Here is an 18,765-nt window from a genome sequence, read left to right as displayed (position 1 = left end):
CAACCTCTCACTTTCTTCAGTTTGAAGTGAACAGATTTCGAGCTTTTCACATTCTTGCAACAGGGTACATTCTCTAAAGATAACAGATAGAATTTCCCTTAATGACCTTCTTCTTCTGAAACCAAGAAGGCCCTGAAAGAATGAGATTTGAGATACAACAAACTATACAGCAGTTAAAGAGGGGCAATAGACCTAAGTGTTGTTTGGCTCATTCATCCTAAAGTGTGATGGTGCAGTCTCCTCCCAGCTGAATAACAGCAGACTAATTATTTTGAGGCCTGTGGAACAAACACAACTAACTGTCATCCAGGGATTACACAAAGCTGAGATGAAACACAATATGTTTCTACTAATTCATTTTAATACTTGCTTTTCTCCCTCCCACAGAACTCACAGGATGGATTAGTTTTGACTAGCAAAACCGGATCAAGAAAAAGAAAACTGTTATTTGGCTTTGGGTTAGATAATTATTTTCACTGTTTATTAGTTTTAGAAAAGTTAAATCTTTGGAGGGGGGGTACTTTTAAACACTTTTTATTTGGCCATAATTTCAAATGTATACAAGAATTGCAAGCATAGGAATAGTACAAATAATGTCTTTACATCCTTCACCCAGATTTACCTAATTCACAGATTTACCCTTTTGCCAACATGTTCATGAGTGACAAATAAAGTATTCTTGTAAGCCACCAATATTTTGAGGTTGTTGTCACTGAGATTTTGAATATTCTCAGTCCCTCACATATATACATATGTGTATATACACATACATATGTATATAAATATACATACACACAATTTTTTCTAACCATTTGAGGATGAGTTACACTACATACATCATGGTTCTTTACCCCTACAAACTTGAGTATTTCCTAAGTATAAGAATATTCTCTTACACAACCATAGCACAGCTCTCAAATTTAAGAAATTTAACACTGAGCCAGTACTTTTATCTAATCTACCATCTGTATTCCAGTTTTGTCAATTGACCAAATAATATCCTTTATAGCATTTTCCCCATTCCAGTGCAGGGTCCACTCTAGGGTCAGGTATTTTATCTAGTTTTCATGTCTCTTTACTCTCTTTTAATCTGGAAACTTCTCTCCTTCTTTCCTCCCTCCCTTCATCCTTCCTTCCAACCGTTTTCTTTCTTTCTTTCTCTTTCTTCCTTCCTCTATCTCTCTTTCTCTCTCTGCCTTCCTCCCTCTGTCTTTAGAAAAGTTAAATCTTGTTGACAAGATTAATATACCAGACATTAGTCTGGATGGCTACTTTATATTTTAATGTGTTTGGAGCCATTTTAGAGTTTAGCCCCTTTGTACATAATACTGATATTTCCATTTTTCTTCAAATCTGTTCCAAACTGTTGAAAGCAATGTCTTTTCAAACTAAACACATGATGTTAAGCCCTGAATCAGGGTTTATGCAATGACATGGACTTTTAAGTTCTGGGATTCTCTGTACCCCATCAAACTATCTGGTGATTTTAAACTTCATGCAGTGAAAGTGAGTACAAACACTAAGGGAAAAAACACATCCTAATTACGTCTATCACTTTGGCTATAAAGATTGAATTACGTATACTCTTTGGGGTCTTCCAGTGAGCTTATGAAGACAGGAAGAAATTGCAATTTGAAATAAAATAATTTCAAAAAGTACTGTACCCCCTGGATATTCTGCTGAAGTAAAGAAATTTCTCCTTACTTCTTCACCCCCAAGCACCTGTCACATTCTTTAAATTTTTTTCCCTTTCCTACAATGAAATCTTATCAGTTATTTTTCTCAGGGGATTGTAAAGCTCATTACAAACAGTTGGCCTGATTTGACCTCATTTTTAAATTTTGTGTATGTAAGAACTGGGCAGAAGTCATGGTTGGAGGGGCACATACTTATTCTCTGGATGATGGGGGCAGAGAAACAAAAAAATGAGGAGATGGGAAAATGGAAATTGCTTTATGCCTTACATTTCAGTGGGTATTTCATTTCAGAGTTATTTCAGTGACCATGGAGACATTCCTTTTTTTTTTTTTTTGGCTGCATTGGGTCTTGGTTGCTGCACGCGGGCTTTTTCTAGTTGTGGTGAGCAGGGGCTACTCTTCGTTGGGGTGCGTGGCCTTATTGCCGTGGCTTCTCTTGTTGTGGAGCACGGGCTCTAGGCGCGTGGGCTTCAGTAGTTGTGGCACGTGGGCTCAGTAGTTGTGGCTCACGGGCTTAGTTGCTCTGCGGCATGTGGAATCTACCGGGCCAGGGCTCGAACCTGTGTCCCCTGAATTGGCAGGCGGATTCATGGAGACATTCTTGAAAATACACGATGGAAAATAAAAAAGAGGGGGCAGCTTTCTGTTCCAGATGGAAGATAAGGGAAGGCAGCTTTCTGTTCGTCTCCCCGTCCTCACAAAAGCCACTTCAGAACCTCTGTCCCCTCTCACCAAGTATTCAGAGATGTCACACTTTGAGACACAACCTCTAAAACTGTTTTGTCTCTTGGGGCAAATGATGTGAATGCAAAGACAGGAGAACAGAATCAGTTGGTATGCCCAAATTCACCGAAAAGACTATAATGTGGGTGGACCCCACTGGTAGCTATGTTATTCTGTTAACAGATCCAGCTTGATCTTTATGCTGTTGTGTATGGCTAGTACACAAACAATTCTTACGTTTCAACCAAGCAAAGTGTCCCAGAGAGTGTTCAGTGATCCTACTTTTGGAGAATGTAGGGAAAGAAGATTTCTATTAACTTTGACTCAAAAAATAGGAATTTTAAGTCAATAATTTAAATTCCTGGCACAGTTCTATACCAAAAGATATTAAGTAAAACTTTCCCAAGTCTGAAAAACAAATCAGAAACCAGCATAAAAGGAAAGTCGCTTTTAGTGACAAAGTACTGTGTGGGCAAAAGGGGTAGGAGAATATTTCCCTACCTAACCCCATCCTTCTTGTTGATAATTTGTTACCATTTCTAGGTCCCGGCAAACATTCTAAAGCCCGGAAAAGGTTTAGCAGGGAAGGAGTCTCACGCACTGAAGCTAACGTGCTGACTTCAATAAGCTCTCGAAGTAGAAATAAACAAAGGAAATGTGTTAGCCAATCTAATTTAACCAAAATCTAATTGGAGAATTCATCAGAGATGGAGAGACATGCTAGATATAATTGATTATTAGGAAGTAATATTACTCTACTTTTGAATCCTTAAACTAAAAATTGCTGCTCGCCATATGGCACTTCAAGAATGAAGTCACTGGCCACTGCAGTAGTTGACCTTCAACACACAGCCTGAAACAGGAGTTCAGGGCCGACAAAGATCAGAAATGAGACACTCTGTACTCTGGGGAAAACTGGCAGAACAGACCTTCAGATAATTAGATACTTTTAGGAGAAGATGTTGTGAACCCAATTTCTTGCATTTTCTGATATCTAGAAAAGCTCTAAAATTATTAATGGAGACATCCGCTCACCGTGACTAGCAGCAACCTCCTGCCAAAATGTGTGCTTGATTCCATGGTTCCCCCTTCAACAAAACACATAATACCGATCTCCCTGCCCTACTTCTTCTGAACAGTTCCTCAGAGTTATCTGAGAGGTTGTCTCGCAGGCTATAGTCCTCATTTTGCCCCAAATAAAACTTCACTCACAACTCTCACATTGTGCTTTTTTTTTTTTTCAGTCGACAAATGTTTGATCTAACCAGCAAAATGGAAGTGAATGATCAACATAAGTTCAACGGCAACATTGTTTTGATCAAGTAATATCACAGTGTTTTATAAACATGAAATGGGTCCACTACTTATTTCTAATTCGTCATATTTATCATCACCAATAATGAAAGGACTAAATATAAAAATGTGATCGAAAGGAATAGGACAAATCAAACTGGCCTCAATAATAATAACAGATACTTTCTGAAGCCTTCTGTATCGCAATAACCAGTCAAATCTGCCTCATCTTAACTGCTCTAAAAACTGACAGGGTTGATTTTGGTGCCTTCCATTCTTTGATGCAAAGATCACATTCATTGTTTAAATGATGCTGAATGAAATTTCCCCTTTGATTTCTAAGTGTTCTCAGATCAGATGTGTAAATATTGATTCAAGAAGTCTGCTTGCCTCTCCTTTACACTGAGTGTTTAAATCAGTCAGAGCCCCCCAAAACAACAAATTAAACCAGCTCAACTGGGTAGTAAAATTGGTTAAAAAAAAAATACTGGGAGATGAAAAGCAGGCAGTTCCCTGGGTATTTAACAGAACCTGAAAAGGAGTTAAACACCTACCCGGAGGTGGAGAAAGGAGGAAAGTGGTCGTCAAAAGAAGCCCTCGCCACATGCTGGGGGATCCCAGGAGCCTGGTGTCTGTCCTTCTGTCTCAAGCAGACGTGCGCTGCTGGGTCTGAACCTTCCTCTCAAGTGAGACAGAATGAAACCTCAGGGCTCATTCTTGTCTCTGCTTCAGGAAGTGTTTACTAAAGGTGTTGCACAACCTCAGAGCTATGGTCCTGTGACAATGGCACAGCAGGCGGAAGTTCTGGCCGCAGTCTGGCTCTAAGGTCCCTTGATCCTACGCTATTGTTTCTCTTTCTTTCTTCCCCATATTCCCCACTCAGAAGTAGTACATTTCCAATAAAATACTATATTCCAATAAGCCACTGCAATAGTGGCTTCAATGTAGCTTGATAAATGTGTGTGTTTATTATGTGTATAATAAATATATGTGTATGTACACACTACTATATATAAAATAGATAACCAGCAAGGACCTACTGTATAACACAGGGAACTATACTCAGTATTTTGTAATGACCTCTAAGGGAAAAGAATCTGAAAAAGTATATATATATTTGTAAATATATATATATACACATATATACATGTATATATAAAAGTATATATATATATATATGTAGCTGAATCACTTTGTGGACCCCTGAAACTAACACAACACTGTAAATCAACTATACCTCAATAAAAAAATGAATAAATAAAAATTTAAAACATAAAAAGCAAAATAAATAAATACATGTATATGTACTTATATATGTATTTGCTATGTTGGCAAAAATTTATTGAGAAGGTTATCCTCTCACATATACGTGTGGTTCAGTGAAGCAATTTCTGATCCAATCCCATTATTATATAAAATTCTCTTTTCCAATTATTTTGTATCCTTAGCCTGTTCTTCCACAGTGGTGATCTCAGGGAGCTTGAACTATCATGAAATAAGAATGTAGGACTCTATAAGCTCAAGGTTTTTCAGCTCCCCAAGGGTATTCGTATCATCAATAACAACCAAGAGAAAGGGGTTGGGGGAAGCCTTTAAGACTCAAAAAATGTAATTTCCAGGAAAATTTCAGGAGTTGTCACAGGTGGTAGTGAGTCTAAGTTGGCATGCCCAGATATCACACAGTATAGCTAATTAAATAGCTAATATTAATTAGAGCTGCTTACTAATTTCCAGGTCCTTTATACTTATTATCATACTGATTCTTATGATACTCCTGTGTGATAAATATCATCTTACCCATATTTTGTATATGAAAAAAACTGGGGTTTAAAAAGATAAAAAATTCAGAAGATTAAGACTCAGTTTTCCTCATTTTATAGAATAAAAAGAGTAAGCAGCTTGCCCAAAGTTACCTAGCTAGTAAGTGGTAGGAGTGGAATTTGGACCTGGTGTTGTCTGATCTGCTACTCACAGACTCTAATGCTTCCTACTTATGGAGCTGATTTATACACCCAGTTATATTTCTGTTGAGAAATAAATATACAATTCCTACTAAAAAACCCTGAAGTATTATTACAAAACCCATTCGTGGTCCACTAAAATTATGCATCATTTTATGGATTCTGAAGCACATTCTTACACTAGTGATTGCAATGAAAAGGGATATCTCTAAATGATAATACACATATTGGCCAACAAGCATAAGGGAATTTTTTAATCTAGTTATTGAACATTTCAGCCATCAGGACTGGGAATCTCACAGGTGTCTTGTCTCTTCCATCCAAGTTCTACTGGTTTGTTTCTTTCAGGGAACAGAAAGAATACATCTGTTTTTAAATGATTACATGGTTTTTCTCCATTAATTCTGTACACATTCATTAGTATCTTATGCGTAGGACACTGAGGTCATGGCTGAAAACACAATCATTTCCTTTGAGATGCTTACAGTCTGGCGAGGCAGATAGGCAAGAACGGTTACCATGAAGTTGTGCAAAGTGAGTACTGTCCGTATATCACAGTACCTTGTGTTTAGTGCTATGATAGATTTAGGCATAGAGGTCAGAGGTCAGAGGTGACCTCTATGCCGAAATCCTAGCAGGGCAAGGAAGGCTTCCTGGCGGCAAGAACAATGAGATCAATGAAGAACCAACTGTGAGAAGAAATTAGGAGGATGCCACATAACATAACACATTAGTTTATGGCTGGTAATGTTTTGGTGTTTTTGGAGCAAAGAGTGCCTGGGGGAATGGGAAGATGTTGTGATATCAGCACAGGATCTTGAGTGGGAAAATACAGGTTCAAGTTCTTACTCTGCCACTTGCTTTATTACACTGGGAATATAACTTTCTCTTAAATCTTGATTACGGGCAAAGTTAAGTTCCAAAGTCATGTAGCAAATAACTTCCAGCATTCTACTTCACTGGACTTTATAAGGATCAGATGATAATATACATTTGAAAAGCGTTTGTAAAATGTTCACTTTATCCTCTATTCTACACAAATTTCTCTTAGTTAAATGTCACCTAAAAAGAGGATTCTAACAAGATGATCCATTTGAATCATTTGATTAAAAATAGGAATGAAATCTGATCCGGACACAGGTAAGAACATTACCACTTTGAACTGGTGTTCCAGATTGTGTAGTTCCTATGCATTGTAATGTATAAGACACTTGTAAAGCCCCTTCCCTTTAATAGATGCCTGATGCCATTTGAAGTGCATTGTATGTGATGTCGCTAGTTCCTATTAAAATTTTTCGATGTAGGTATCAACAACTCCAAGTTACATATGCAGAAACTGAGGTCCAGATGTATTAAGGGAGTTTTTGCAGGGACTCCAGCAGTGTGTAGCTTATGAAGGATTGTTTTTTGGTAGCGTTGGAGTTACTCAGATCCTACTCCATCCTTCAGGGCCACAGTTCACTGGGAGATGATTATCAGAAAAAGGAAATCCTTTAGGGATGCTGGCTGGGAAAGACTGATAGTGAAAGGACCCCACAGCACCAAGCAGGAGACAGACAATGAGGATCAATGTATCCAGGAGGATCTGGTCTTGAGCTCTGCCTTTTCATTGATGCTTTGGGAAGTGTTTCTTGGAGCAGAGTATCTGTACCACAATAGGATACCCCTCCTTCTTATTTTCCTCCCTGCTGCACGCCTCAAAAAAGAAACTTCTGGAGAAACAGACATAGATAAATGGGTAGGGGAGGTGATCAAGGTTTAAAACACCTTATCTTTACCTCTTAGGAGTAGATGGACCTAAAACCGAGAGTGGGATCATGGGAAAAAAAGGACCCAATTATGGGTAGGTTACTAAGACTCATAGATTGTATCAGATTTAATAAATATAATCGTTCTGCTGTGTTCTCTGTATGTTTATGTCATTCAAGGCTTTCAAAATTTCTTCAACAGTAATTATTTAGAATCATCAAATCATATGAATGAGAGATCAAGTCTTGAACTCTGCCCAAGATGGGTTCTCACTGAAGCTCCAAGAAGATCTTACTGTCACTGTTTCACCTCCCAGGACCATTATAGCTCTGTCCCTATTCACTAAGGGCAAAGGGGAATAGCACACATGGAAGACTGTATTTTTCCTCAAAAGAACTTCACAAAAATCTCTTTTCAGCCCAGAATTCTCACTATTCTTTCTGCTTTCCATTCGGATTAGTTCAAAGGACATCACATAGAAAAAAGACCAAATGGTGTTAGTATTGGAACTGGGAGAAAAAGATGATTCAGTCACCACCTACCTGATGCCACTCAGACCAAGGGGATGCAAAGTCTTCTTAGCAGGAAGAGAGAAAGGAGCAAATGCTTACTGTGTGATTAGAATGTGCCAGTTGCTTTGTAGTAACATGAATCATCTTCACCACAACCTAGAACCTAGAGAAGGAAGTGTCATTGAATTATCAAAGACTTGATATTGATCTTTTCTTTTTTTTTTTTTTTGGCCGCTCTGGCTTGCGGGATCATAGTTCCCTGACCAGGGATCGAACCTGCACCTCCTGCAGCAGAAGTGTGGAGTCTTAACCACTGGACCCCCAGAGAAGTCCCAGTATTGATCTTTTCTGAGCATGTGTGACAAATCTTGGGACCACTGGGTGTAGGATCTTTCTTCAATATGTTTTTATTTAATTAAAACATTCCTACACTGCTATGCTCTTACAAAATTGCTTCTGGAACAGAGAGGTACCATTCCTTCAACCCAAAGACACACTACAGGGTCAGTGAATACTGAGGCACCACCTTTGTTTTTCCCTGTGCCCAGAAATGAACTACACAGAGCTCGCACTGAGTAAATTAAATAGCTTCCAGAGACGCTATTAAAGGATGTGTTGTAGAACATAAGGAACTCAGGCGTTAACACGGCTGAATGCATTCCTTCTGCCTGCTCTATACACGTACTATACACATGTTGAAAATTTATTGGATCACATCTCTATAACAGAACAAACAAAAATACAAACTTAGAGTTTAAAGGAAGACAGAGTGGTCATCAAATTCAAGATTTTAAAATATTTTCTATTTTAAACAAGTAATTCAACCACTGAGAATCACTCTAAGAAAATTGTCTGAAATATAAAATGGGTTTTATGCAACAAGATGTTAATTACATTATCTATAAGGAATAAAACTAAAACTAAATATCCAAAAATAAAAAGATGGGCATATAGTCAACTACATACCTACTCAATGAAATATTAAGCCACTTACAATGAAATTTAATATTATGGGAAATCTTAACATTATAATATTGGAATAAAACTGAAGCCACAAATTTATATACAAAATGATCACAACTACATAAAAATTTCAGAAACCTATTTGGAGTAAAAAAAAAAGCAAAAAAATTCCCAAATATTTAGGGAGGTGTTTCTGTATGTGCTGGCAAGATGAGTGTTTTTACCTCTTTTCTTTCTGTATTTCTTAATTTTTAAGTAGTGGTTGCTATTATTTTTATAATTTAAAAATTACATAAAGTAAACACAAAAATCAAAATATTTTCCAAAACTATAGACAGACCTATTCTCCCCTAAACTGAGCTCTCCTTGAGGATACATATTAGTCATCATTGCACCCTCAAGACCCCAACATAGTGCTTAGAAAATAGTAGCTAATGAATATATGTTTGCACACTGATTTAATGATTTGAAGGAGAATCACTCAAAAAACATGTAGAGCCCCTGATCTACAAGCCATGAGCAGCTGAGTCTTAGAAGAAAAGAGAGAAAAGAGCTGTTAGTCTTTTAAAACCAGAACAAAGGTAAAGCCTTAAGGTTTCCTCTTCTAACTTATTATGTTCCCACCTGTGGTAAGTAGATAGTGTAACACAAAGAAAGAAAGCTATTGGCTTTTAAGCTCTGTAAATACATTTTTACATACGAAAGCCAAGAGGTTTTTGTTATCTCCTTTCAGGTACTATATTTACATAAGATTTTACTTTCTTGCTTAAGTTTTACTGTTATAATCAGCCAATAACTCCTCTCACACTGAATCACCCTGAATTACTAGCTATTATTTAAGACTTGATACATTGCATTAGGCTCTTTGTAACATGAAGTGACCTTTCCTCTCATCATACAATATCTAAATTAAAAAGCAGTAGCTAATCACAGAGATTTATTGAGTCCAGTCAAACTGATGCATCATTTGCATAATCTGATGTACTTAACAAGCAGATAGAGCTGTCAGAACACTCTGTCTTCCAGGTGGAATGAGAATAAACATTGTCCATCTTTATATCTGTGATTCTTCTAGTTTTTCTGTGCTCCATTGCTGACCTACACTCTCCCCTACCCTTCATCTGGTATAAAAACTAAAATTAAGATCCAATAATATGTGTGCTTTGATATGGCAAAAAAAAAAAAGAGGGCCTGGATTGGCCTAACTACAAATTCCCCTCCCTACTCTATTTTTATGGATAAGATTCCCTAATCAAACAGTAATCCTTTCCAAAGGGACCAGGGAGGCATTCTGCTTATATCTGTTTTGATTCATTATGTGTTGATTTCACATTTAAACTCCCATAGGGAAATCTCATTCCTCTTATTTACAATCAAAGGTAGAGAAAGTTTTCTTATGGTCGTCCCCTCATGGTCTTCCTACACTTGAAAATCCAGACTGACTGAAAAATCTTCACCATCCTAATTAGACTCAACTCCATCCATTACAATGACTTTCAAGGCTGTACAGGACCTGTACTCTGACACTCGGCACTCACCCCTCAGTCCCTTCTGGTCTGAGCTCATCTTCTTGCTCACTCTAATCAAGCCACACTGGATTACTCCATATTTCTTGAATAATCAGGCACAGGCTTGCCTCAGCATTCGCTGTGACTCTTCCTTCTGCCTGAAATACTCTTCCCTCAGATATGTACCTGAATGATTAGTTCAAGTATTTGGTCAAAGATTGCCTTCTCAATGAGATGTAACTTAATCAGAAATTTCCATTTTTCTTTTCTCTAGCACAACTCATACACTTTCTGTTTTATTTTTCTCCATTGCACTTATTACACACCAACATTCTACATTATGTATTTGTGTGTTTATTTATTCATTTTGAAAGCCTTTCTCTCATCCCCTTGAATGTAAATTCCATGAAGCAAGTAATGGTTCAATAAGTTAGCTCTAACACTTAGAACTGTGCATGTTTTAGAAAAAGTGCCCAATAAATATTTGTTAATGTTTTTTAAATGGATGAATTTAAATTAAACATTAAAAAATTGGAGCAAAAATTCTTTTATCTATTAACATAAAATTCTGATATATATTTTAACTTTAGAAAAGTTTTTAGTAACCTACTTCAGCCCCCATTACACACTTAACAGGAAACCCATTATAATTCTCTGTATACACCCTTCCATTCCCCAAATCATTCAAAACTCTTACAGATTTACATAGTTGAAAGTACGTCATGCCTTTTCAAGATATTAAGCAGAGACAGAGAACTGGATTCTGATTGGTCTATTATTGCAACTGTTTTGTCACTGGATGGAAAAACTGGTCCATAATATAGAAGTATTTTTACAGGCTCTGAACCCTCCCTGGATAGTGATGGTGCTCCAAATAAGGCACTAAGGTTCTTAGTTCACATTGACTTCATTAGCTATTGTTCACATTTCTTGTTCATGGAAGGATAGCTAGATGTAAAGGAAGTGGCAGCTGCGTATTGCTTCAAATCAACTCTTCTCAATCAAACTTAAGGCCTTGTCTAAAGCCTGTTCTCCATCTTAAATTCCCTTTTCCCACATGCTATTTAATTCAGAGGTCTCTGTCTTTGGTCCTCATATCCTGAAGTATTCCCTGAGTTGCCTTACACAATTGTGGAGGCTGGCGAGTCCAAAATCTGCAGGGTATGCTAGCAGGCTGGAAACCCAGAAGAGTTAGGATTGCAGCTCAAGTCTGAAGGCAGGCTACTGGCAGAATGCCCTCTTTCTCAGGGGAGGTCATTCTTTTTTCTATTAAAGCCTTCAACTAATTGGATGAGGCCTATACATATTAAGGTGGATAATCTCCTTTGCTGAAGTCTACTGATTTAAATGTTAATGTCATCTGCAAAAATATCTTAACAGGAACAGGATATTGTTTGACCAAATATCTTAGTACTGTGGTCTAGCCAAGTTAACATAGAAAATTAATCATACACTGGGCATATAGATTGGGATTTGACTCTTTCCTTCCAGAAAGCCCAGGGCTTTTTATTTAAATTGTCACTCCCTCCACAGAGATGTACTCCACATTGCAGCTATTTCATCATTGAAAAAAGAAAAAAAAAGAACTGGTTATACACTAATTCTCTAATCCTAGAAAAATGTGTTCCTGCTAGCCCTATATTTGCATATCAAAGAGGGCTCTCCAAGAGATCCTTTGCCAGACAAAGAGGATCAACTCAGGATTAGAAATCTTGGGCCCACTGTACAAAGGAAGGGATACCCACATGAGTAATAATGCCCAAAGCTGTGACAGGTTAATTAAAATGAACTTTAAACACCTGAACTTTCACAACAGGAAGTGAAAGCAAGATGCTGATTGCAAGTTCTGAGTAAATGTTTTTTGAGTAGGTTCTCAGACCCAATTGTTCATCTTTTGACCTGGTGGGATCATGAAAACCAGGACCAACAAAAACCTTGAAGCTGAAGGCATTGTCCTTACTTTTATACAAACTGTATAGAAGAACATTGTTCCAGGAGTCACATTCAACAAATTTATTTATTTGTAACTTAGTCATTCTACAAACTCTACTTCTGTGTCACATGCTCTGGGTTGATAAGAAGTGCTCTGTAAGCTTGATAGAATAAGAATATAGGACTGGGTGATCCTTTCTGATTTCTCTCTGGACTTAACCAAGCAAAGCTGCTAACCCGTGCTCTTATTAATGTGTGATCATTTATGCACTATATGTATGAATGAAAACCATTCAATTATTCATAAATTAAATTAATTTTGTGTTGAGCAGATCTTCTTAATAGGTCAAGAATAGAGCCATGCAAAGAATATACAAATCAATTTTCACTGCAAAGTAAAGGAGCTGTTACAGTGGAGGATTACTGGACTGAATGTCAATATTATGACATAGTATGAGTGTGTTTCATGTTTGGTAGTTGCAATCATTGTTGCTTTTGTTGTGGTCATCCATGTACAATGCTTGGTGTCAGTCTGCTTATCTCTTGTAAAAATAAAATACAGTGTGTGTGTGTGAAAAAAAAAAAAAAAAAAAAGAATAGAGCCATGGACTTCCCTGATGGCGCAGTGGTTAAGAATCTGCCTGCCAATGCAGGGGTCACGGGTTCGAGCCCTGGTCCGGGAAGACCCCACATGCCGCAGAGCAACTAAGCCCGTGTGCCACAACTACTGAGCCTGCACTCTAGAGCCCGCGAGCCACAACTATGGAGCCCACGTGCCACAACTACTGAAGCCCGTGCGCCTAGAGCCCATGCTCCACAACACAAGAAGCCACTGCAGTGAGAAGCCCGTGCACCGCAACGAAGAGTAGCCCCCCACTCGCCGCAACTAGAGAAAGCCTGCATGCAGCAACGAAGACCCAACGCAGCCAAAAATAAATAAAATTTAAAAAAAAAAAGAATGAAACTTTCCTTAAAAAAAAAAAAAAAGAATAAAACCATTTCTGAGAGTGGCTTAAGAAGAGAAAAGATAAATGCAACTGAATGCCAAGGAACTGAGAGGAGTTTGAAGAAATTAAGATTTAGAATTTAACTTATAAATATGTGATGGTTAATATTATGTGGCAACTTGGCTGAGCCATGATACCCAGATATTTGTTCAAATATTATTCTGGATCTTTCTATGAAGGTTTTTTGATGAGATTAACATTTAAATCAGCAGACTTTTTTTTAAACCACTTTATTGAGGTATAATTGACATGTAAAAGGCTGTACGTATTCAAAGTATACAAGTTGATGTGTCTGGGGATAAGTATACACCTGTGAAGCCGTCACCACTATCAAGGCCATAGATATATCCAAGTCCTCCTAAAGTTTCCTCCCACCTCCTTTGTAAATTATTGTTTATTACTACTATTATTATTATTTTGTGTGGTAAAAACACTTAACATAAGATCTACCCTCTTAATAAATTTTAGGTATACAATACAGTATTGTTAGATCTAGGCACTGTTCTGTACAGTAGATTTCTAGAACTTATTTACCACACAAAACTGAAATTTTGTACCCTTTAACCATAAATTCCCCATTTCCCTTCCCCCCCAGCCCCTGGTAACCACCATTCTACTCTCTGCTTCTATGAATTTGATGATTTTAGATTCCACATATAAATGAGATCATTCTGTATTTGTCTTTCCATGTCTAGATTATTTCATTTAGCATAACCTTCTCCTGGTCCATCTATGTTATCATAAATGGTAGGATTTTCTTCTTTTTTAAGCTTGAATAATATTCCATTGTATGCATATATAAATTTTTTAATCCACTCATCCATCAATGGACATTACATTGTTTCCATATCTTGGCTATTGTGAATAATGCTGCACTGAACAGGGGAGTACAGACATCTCTTCGAGATCTTGATTTCAATTGTTTTTGATAAATACCTACAAGTCGGATTTCTGGATCATATGGTAGCTCTATTTTTAATTTCTTGAGGGATCATCATACTGTTTTCTTTAGTTGCTGCACCAATTAACATTCTCACCAATAGTGCACAAGGGTTGCCTTTTCTCCACATTGTCACCAGCACGTTCTATCGATTGTTTTTTTGACGATGGCCATTCTAACAGGCGTGAGGTGATATCTCATTGTAGTTTTGTTCTGCATTTCCCTGATGATTAGTTATATTGAACATCATTTCATGTACCTGTTGACCATCTGTATGTCTTCTTTGAAAAAATGTTTTTTCAGGTCTTTGCCCATTTTTAAATTGGATTGTATTTTTTTGTTATTGAGTTGTATAAGTTCCTATATACTTTGGTTATTAACCCCTTACCAGATATATAATTTGCAAATATTTTCTCTCATTCTGTAGGTTGCCTTTTCATTTTGTCAATTGTTTACCTGTTGTGCAGTTTTGATTTTTTTGTTGTTTTATTATTTTTAATTTTTTTAGTTTGATGTAGTCTTACTTGTTTATTTTTGTTTTTGTTGCTTTTGCTTTTGGCATCAAATCCAAACAATCATTGCCAGAACCATTGTCAAGGATATTTTTTCCTATGTTTTATTCTAGGAGTTTTGTGATTTCAGGTCTATGGTTAAGTCTTTAATCCATTTTGAGTTATTTTTTGTGTACAGTATAAGATAGGGGTCCAACTGCATTCTTCTGTGTGTTATTATCCAGTTTTCTCAAAACCATTTATTGCAGAGGCTATCTTTTCTCCATTGAGTATTCTTGGCTCCTTTGTCAAATATTAATTGATCATTTATGTGAGGGTTTACAAATGGATTAAACTAAGGTTCTGGATTATAAATTGTTAAGATAAAGGAACATCTAAAAAGTATTACTGAAGGTTGGTGAAGAAGTATACACACTATGAAAAGTACTTTCTCCATAAAATAAGAGCAAAGTCATGTGTTAAAAGTAAGGGGTAGGGGCTAGGTGAGGGACTGGGGGAGCATGTTGGACATTAGGATTCATAAATCTGTTGTTGCAATCCCACCAGCGTGTATATTAGGAAACACTAGAACTAGAATGATATCTTTCCATTCAAACTGAATATAGATAAAATAACCAACTTGAAGTCTATAAAAATATATGCAGAAATGAGGCAACGAAGTATTGCTCTCAAGTTTCCAAAAAAAAAAAAAAAGCGTGCTTGTTAAAATAATTTTTTAAAAGGTATATAAAACAATTTAGGAGTCATATGTTGCCCCTGCAAAGTACATATATTTTAAATCTCTGTATAACAGGTGAAGAAAGCCATGAGAAGGAAACACACTTACATGTGCAAAGAGAGCTACCTGTAATGAAAAAAAACATGCACAAGAACACCTGTGTCAGATGGCCATGTGAGCCTAGGGAGTTAATCGTTCTGCTACAGACACTACAAGTCCCCTGGAGGTACACAGAACATGATGGAACTTGGGTGTCTTGCAGGATAGTTGCTGCACTGCTGTTGGTCACACTATTCATGATTATTCAAGAGCAATAGGCAGTTAAAGAGGTGTTCTGTTTAGACTCTGAGAATCAATAAGGCTAAAACTGTGTGTTTCTTGCTCAAATCTGCTTGGATCTCAACATTACAACTTTGGGAATTCACCTACACAGCCATAGTTCCAGGGCACGTGTTTATGCCTAGCAGTTTGGGCCAGAATGAGTTTCAGTTGCCACTTCATGCAGACGTAGAAAAAGTGATGTATGTATACCTATATATTAGTACGTGTGTGTTAGTGTGTGGCTGAGGGTTTTGAGAGGGAGAATTATAGGTAAATAGCTAGCTAGATAACATGCATATTATAGACAATAAATGGATGGATGGATGGATGGAGAGATAGATGGATAGATAGATAGATCGATATAGAGGTAGATTGATATATAACTTACAAATTATCAATATCCTGGGCTTACTGGTGAGTTGTATGTTCTTTATATACTTAAATTCTCTTAAAATTTTTCTAAGGTGAACATTATTAATTTTATATAATAAATTAGAAATCAAAAACTTTTTTTAATGTTCCAAGACTGGAGAATTTTAGAGTGATGAACAGGTTGAGGATGAAGCTGTTTCTGAGAACGACGTAAAGGGAAGATAAATGCAACAGAATGTCGAGGAACTGAGCGATAAGCTCAGCTTTTTTTATCAGATTACATGAACACTGTACTCACTTCGATGATGGTACAAACTAGGGTTTGAAAGAGGAAAATCTGTGAAAAGTGTGCTAACTTGTAGATGAATACGCAGAAGTAGCTCGGAGGCTAAACAAATATAGAGTGCTGCCCAGCTTCAAAGGAAAAAAGATTTGCACACATGTAGAAGAGGAAAGATACCAATAGCTGGGAAACTTAGGAAAACTGAACACTGCTTCCTGCATACCTAGGAGGTAATAGAATGAGGATTGTCTACTAAAAAGCTACAGATGTACATTATCCTTGCTAGAGATGAATGAAGTGAAGCGATGTCAAAAGTAACACAGGTTTTGTAAACAATGCCACAGTCATTCTGGAAGGCACAATGGAAGGCCTGAAAAGAGAGCAGTGGTGTGGTGACAAGGTGGCACAAGAAGCACAGAGAAATTTCGAGACAAGAATATAGAAAAAAATTAACCAAAGTCTTTTTCACCTGGAAGATGACCACGAATGGCAGGACTTGAAAGAAAAAGGTACCGTTCGATAGTCAACAAGGGCCTAATATATAGCACAGGGAACTCTACTCAATACTCTGTAATAGCCTATATGGGAAAATAATCTGAAAAGGAATGGGGATATATATATAGATATAGATATAGATATAGATATACACACACATATATATATATGTATATATATATATATAAAACTGAATCACTTTGCTGTGCACCTGAAACTAACACAACATTGTAAATCAACTGTACTCCAATATAAAATAAAAATTAAATTAAAAAAAGAAAAAGGTACAGCTCTAGGAGAACATACTTGGAAGAATAAGAAGAATGCAGAATGGGAGATGAGAGCATCATGTACAAATATTGTCTTGAACTATCTTCATAGATCACAGAGACTTGCAGAAGCAATCTCAGATGTCTCCAGTATGCAGTTCTCTAATGAATCACTGCCAGGGTTGCTTGACTTACCAGAGTTGTTAGGTGCAAACCTTAGCATGTGTCTTACTATATATAGGAAAGGTATTTATCAGGAACAACCTTGTGAATGGGGTCAGGATGAACAGAATGAAACATGACCCACAGAACCCAAGGAGTTATCTGAAGTTTCTACATTGTTATTTCTTGTTCCTAGGAAAGAAGCTGGGTGGCAAGGAGTAAGAACATTTATAGTAGAAAAGCTGATTAGGAGAAATACTGATCTGCAGGTGAACACTGTCTATGCGTGCAAACAAGTCGTAGTGATATCACTGACCCAGATACCTAGAGAAATACATCACAGGTTTACCTGTCAAAACTTTGTCAGGGGTCCCCAAACAGTCCTATTCATGCTCTTGAGTTCCTTGATTAATAATTCTCTATTCATTTTAATAAACACCCCTTCATTAAAGTGAGGACAAGGAGGGGCAAATTTTCACCAGAGTTAAATCATGAAGCTACACTATTTAAAAGTCTTGTCCAGGCAGAGTAACAGACAGATAAATGAGATCGACTAGATAGCCCAGAAATGGACCATAATATATCTATAAATTTAGTGTATAATAAGGTTAAATTTTCATACCAGCTTATGGTCCTCAATAAATGGTATTAATTAGTAGGTTTACTAATTAGTGAGTCCAACTAATTAACTATATAGAAAAGAAAAACATCGACTTAGAATTCCTGTCTGATATACTAATTCCACATTAATTAAAGATTAATATATAAAATATAAATAAACATATTCTTCACCCATCAAATTGGCACAGATTTTTAAAATGATAGTGCTTAATATTGCCAAGGATATCACTGCTGAAGGAAGGGGAAATTAGTCCAATATTTTGGAGACGTTGTATACATTCTAATCATTTTCTTGGGTCTTATTCCAAAGTGTAAATTTTTTCTTATGCTGAGGGCATGATGATTCTTGGGCTTTAACATATATGGCCAAATAGCCATCCTGAAAGTGTTTTTCCTTATTATCATATTAACTCATGTTGAGTATAGAAGAACAGAAAGTACCAACAAGCAAAGAAAGAGAAAGGCTTTTAAAGGCTCTAACTTCTCCACACCAGAGACAAGTTCTCACCAGGGTATATTCATTTAGAAAATTTTCAACACATCTATATGTGTGTTACTTTTTCCAAAATGAGACCATGATATTAAGTTCTATAGCTTTCCTTTACATTTAAAAATGTATTGTGAAGATCTTTTAACTTAATAGGTACAGTTCTGAAGCATTTGTATTGCTGCCCGGTGCTCTGCTGGATGGATGCACAACAATTTAACTAATGCACTTTTGCTGGGA

At 36.8% G+C, this 18,765-nt stretch overlaps 2 protein-coding genes across 2 annotated transcripts in view; both read right to left on the bottom strand.

The window, feature by feature from the left end:
• ADAM28 (ADAM metallopeptidase domain 28) overlaps nucleotides 1-6,616 on the bottom strand; it is a 60,064-nt gene extending 53,448 nt beyond the window's left edge. Inside the window, exon 1 of the mRNA XM_082468883.1 lies at nucleotides 4,268-6,616. Coding sequence (XP_082325009.1) covers nucleotides 4,268-4,319 — 52 coding nt within the window. The 5' untranslated portion in view covers nucleotides 4,320-6,616. The remainder of the gene's footprint in view (nucleotides 1-4,267) is intronic.
• Nucleotides 6,617-6,628: 12 nt separating this feature from the next.
• LOC309664082 (uncharacterized protein) overlaps nucleotides 6,629-18,765 on the bottom strand; it is a 327,420-nt gene continuing 315,283 nt past the window's right edge. The window contains exon 4 of the transcript XR_014265569.1: nucleotides 6,629-8,098. The gene's annotated coding sequence lies outside the window, so the exon portion shown is untranslated. The remainder of the gene's footprint in view (nucleotides 8,099-18,765) is intronic.

Source organism: Balaenoptera physalus (assembly GCF_965194825.1).
Source record: "Balaenoptera physalus genome assembly, chromosome: 7".
In the NCBI taxonomy this organism is placed as follows: Eukaryota; Metazoa; Chordata; class Mammalia; order Artiodactyla; family Balaenopteridae; genus Balaenoptera; species Balaenoptera physalus.
This window is presented reverse-complemented; position numbering and strand designations above follow the sequence as displayed.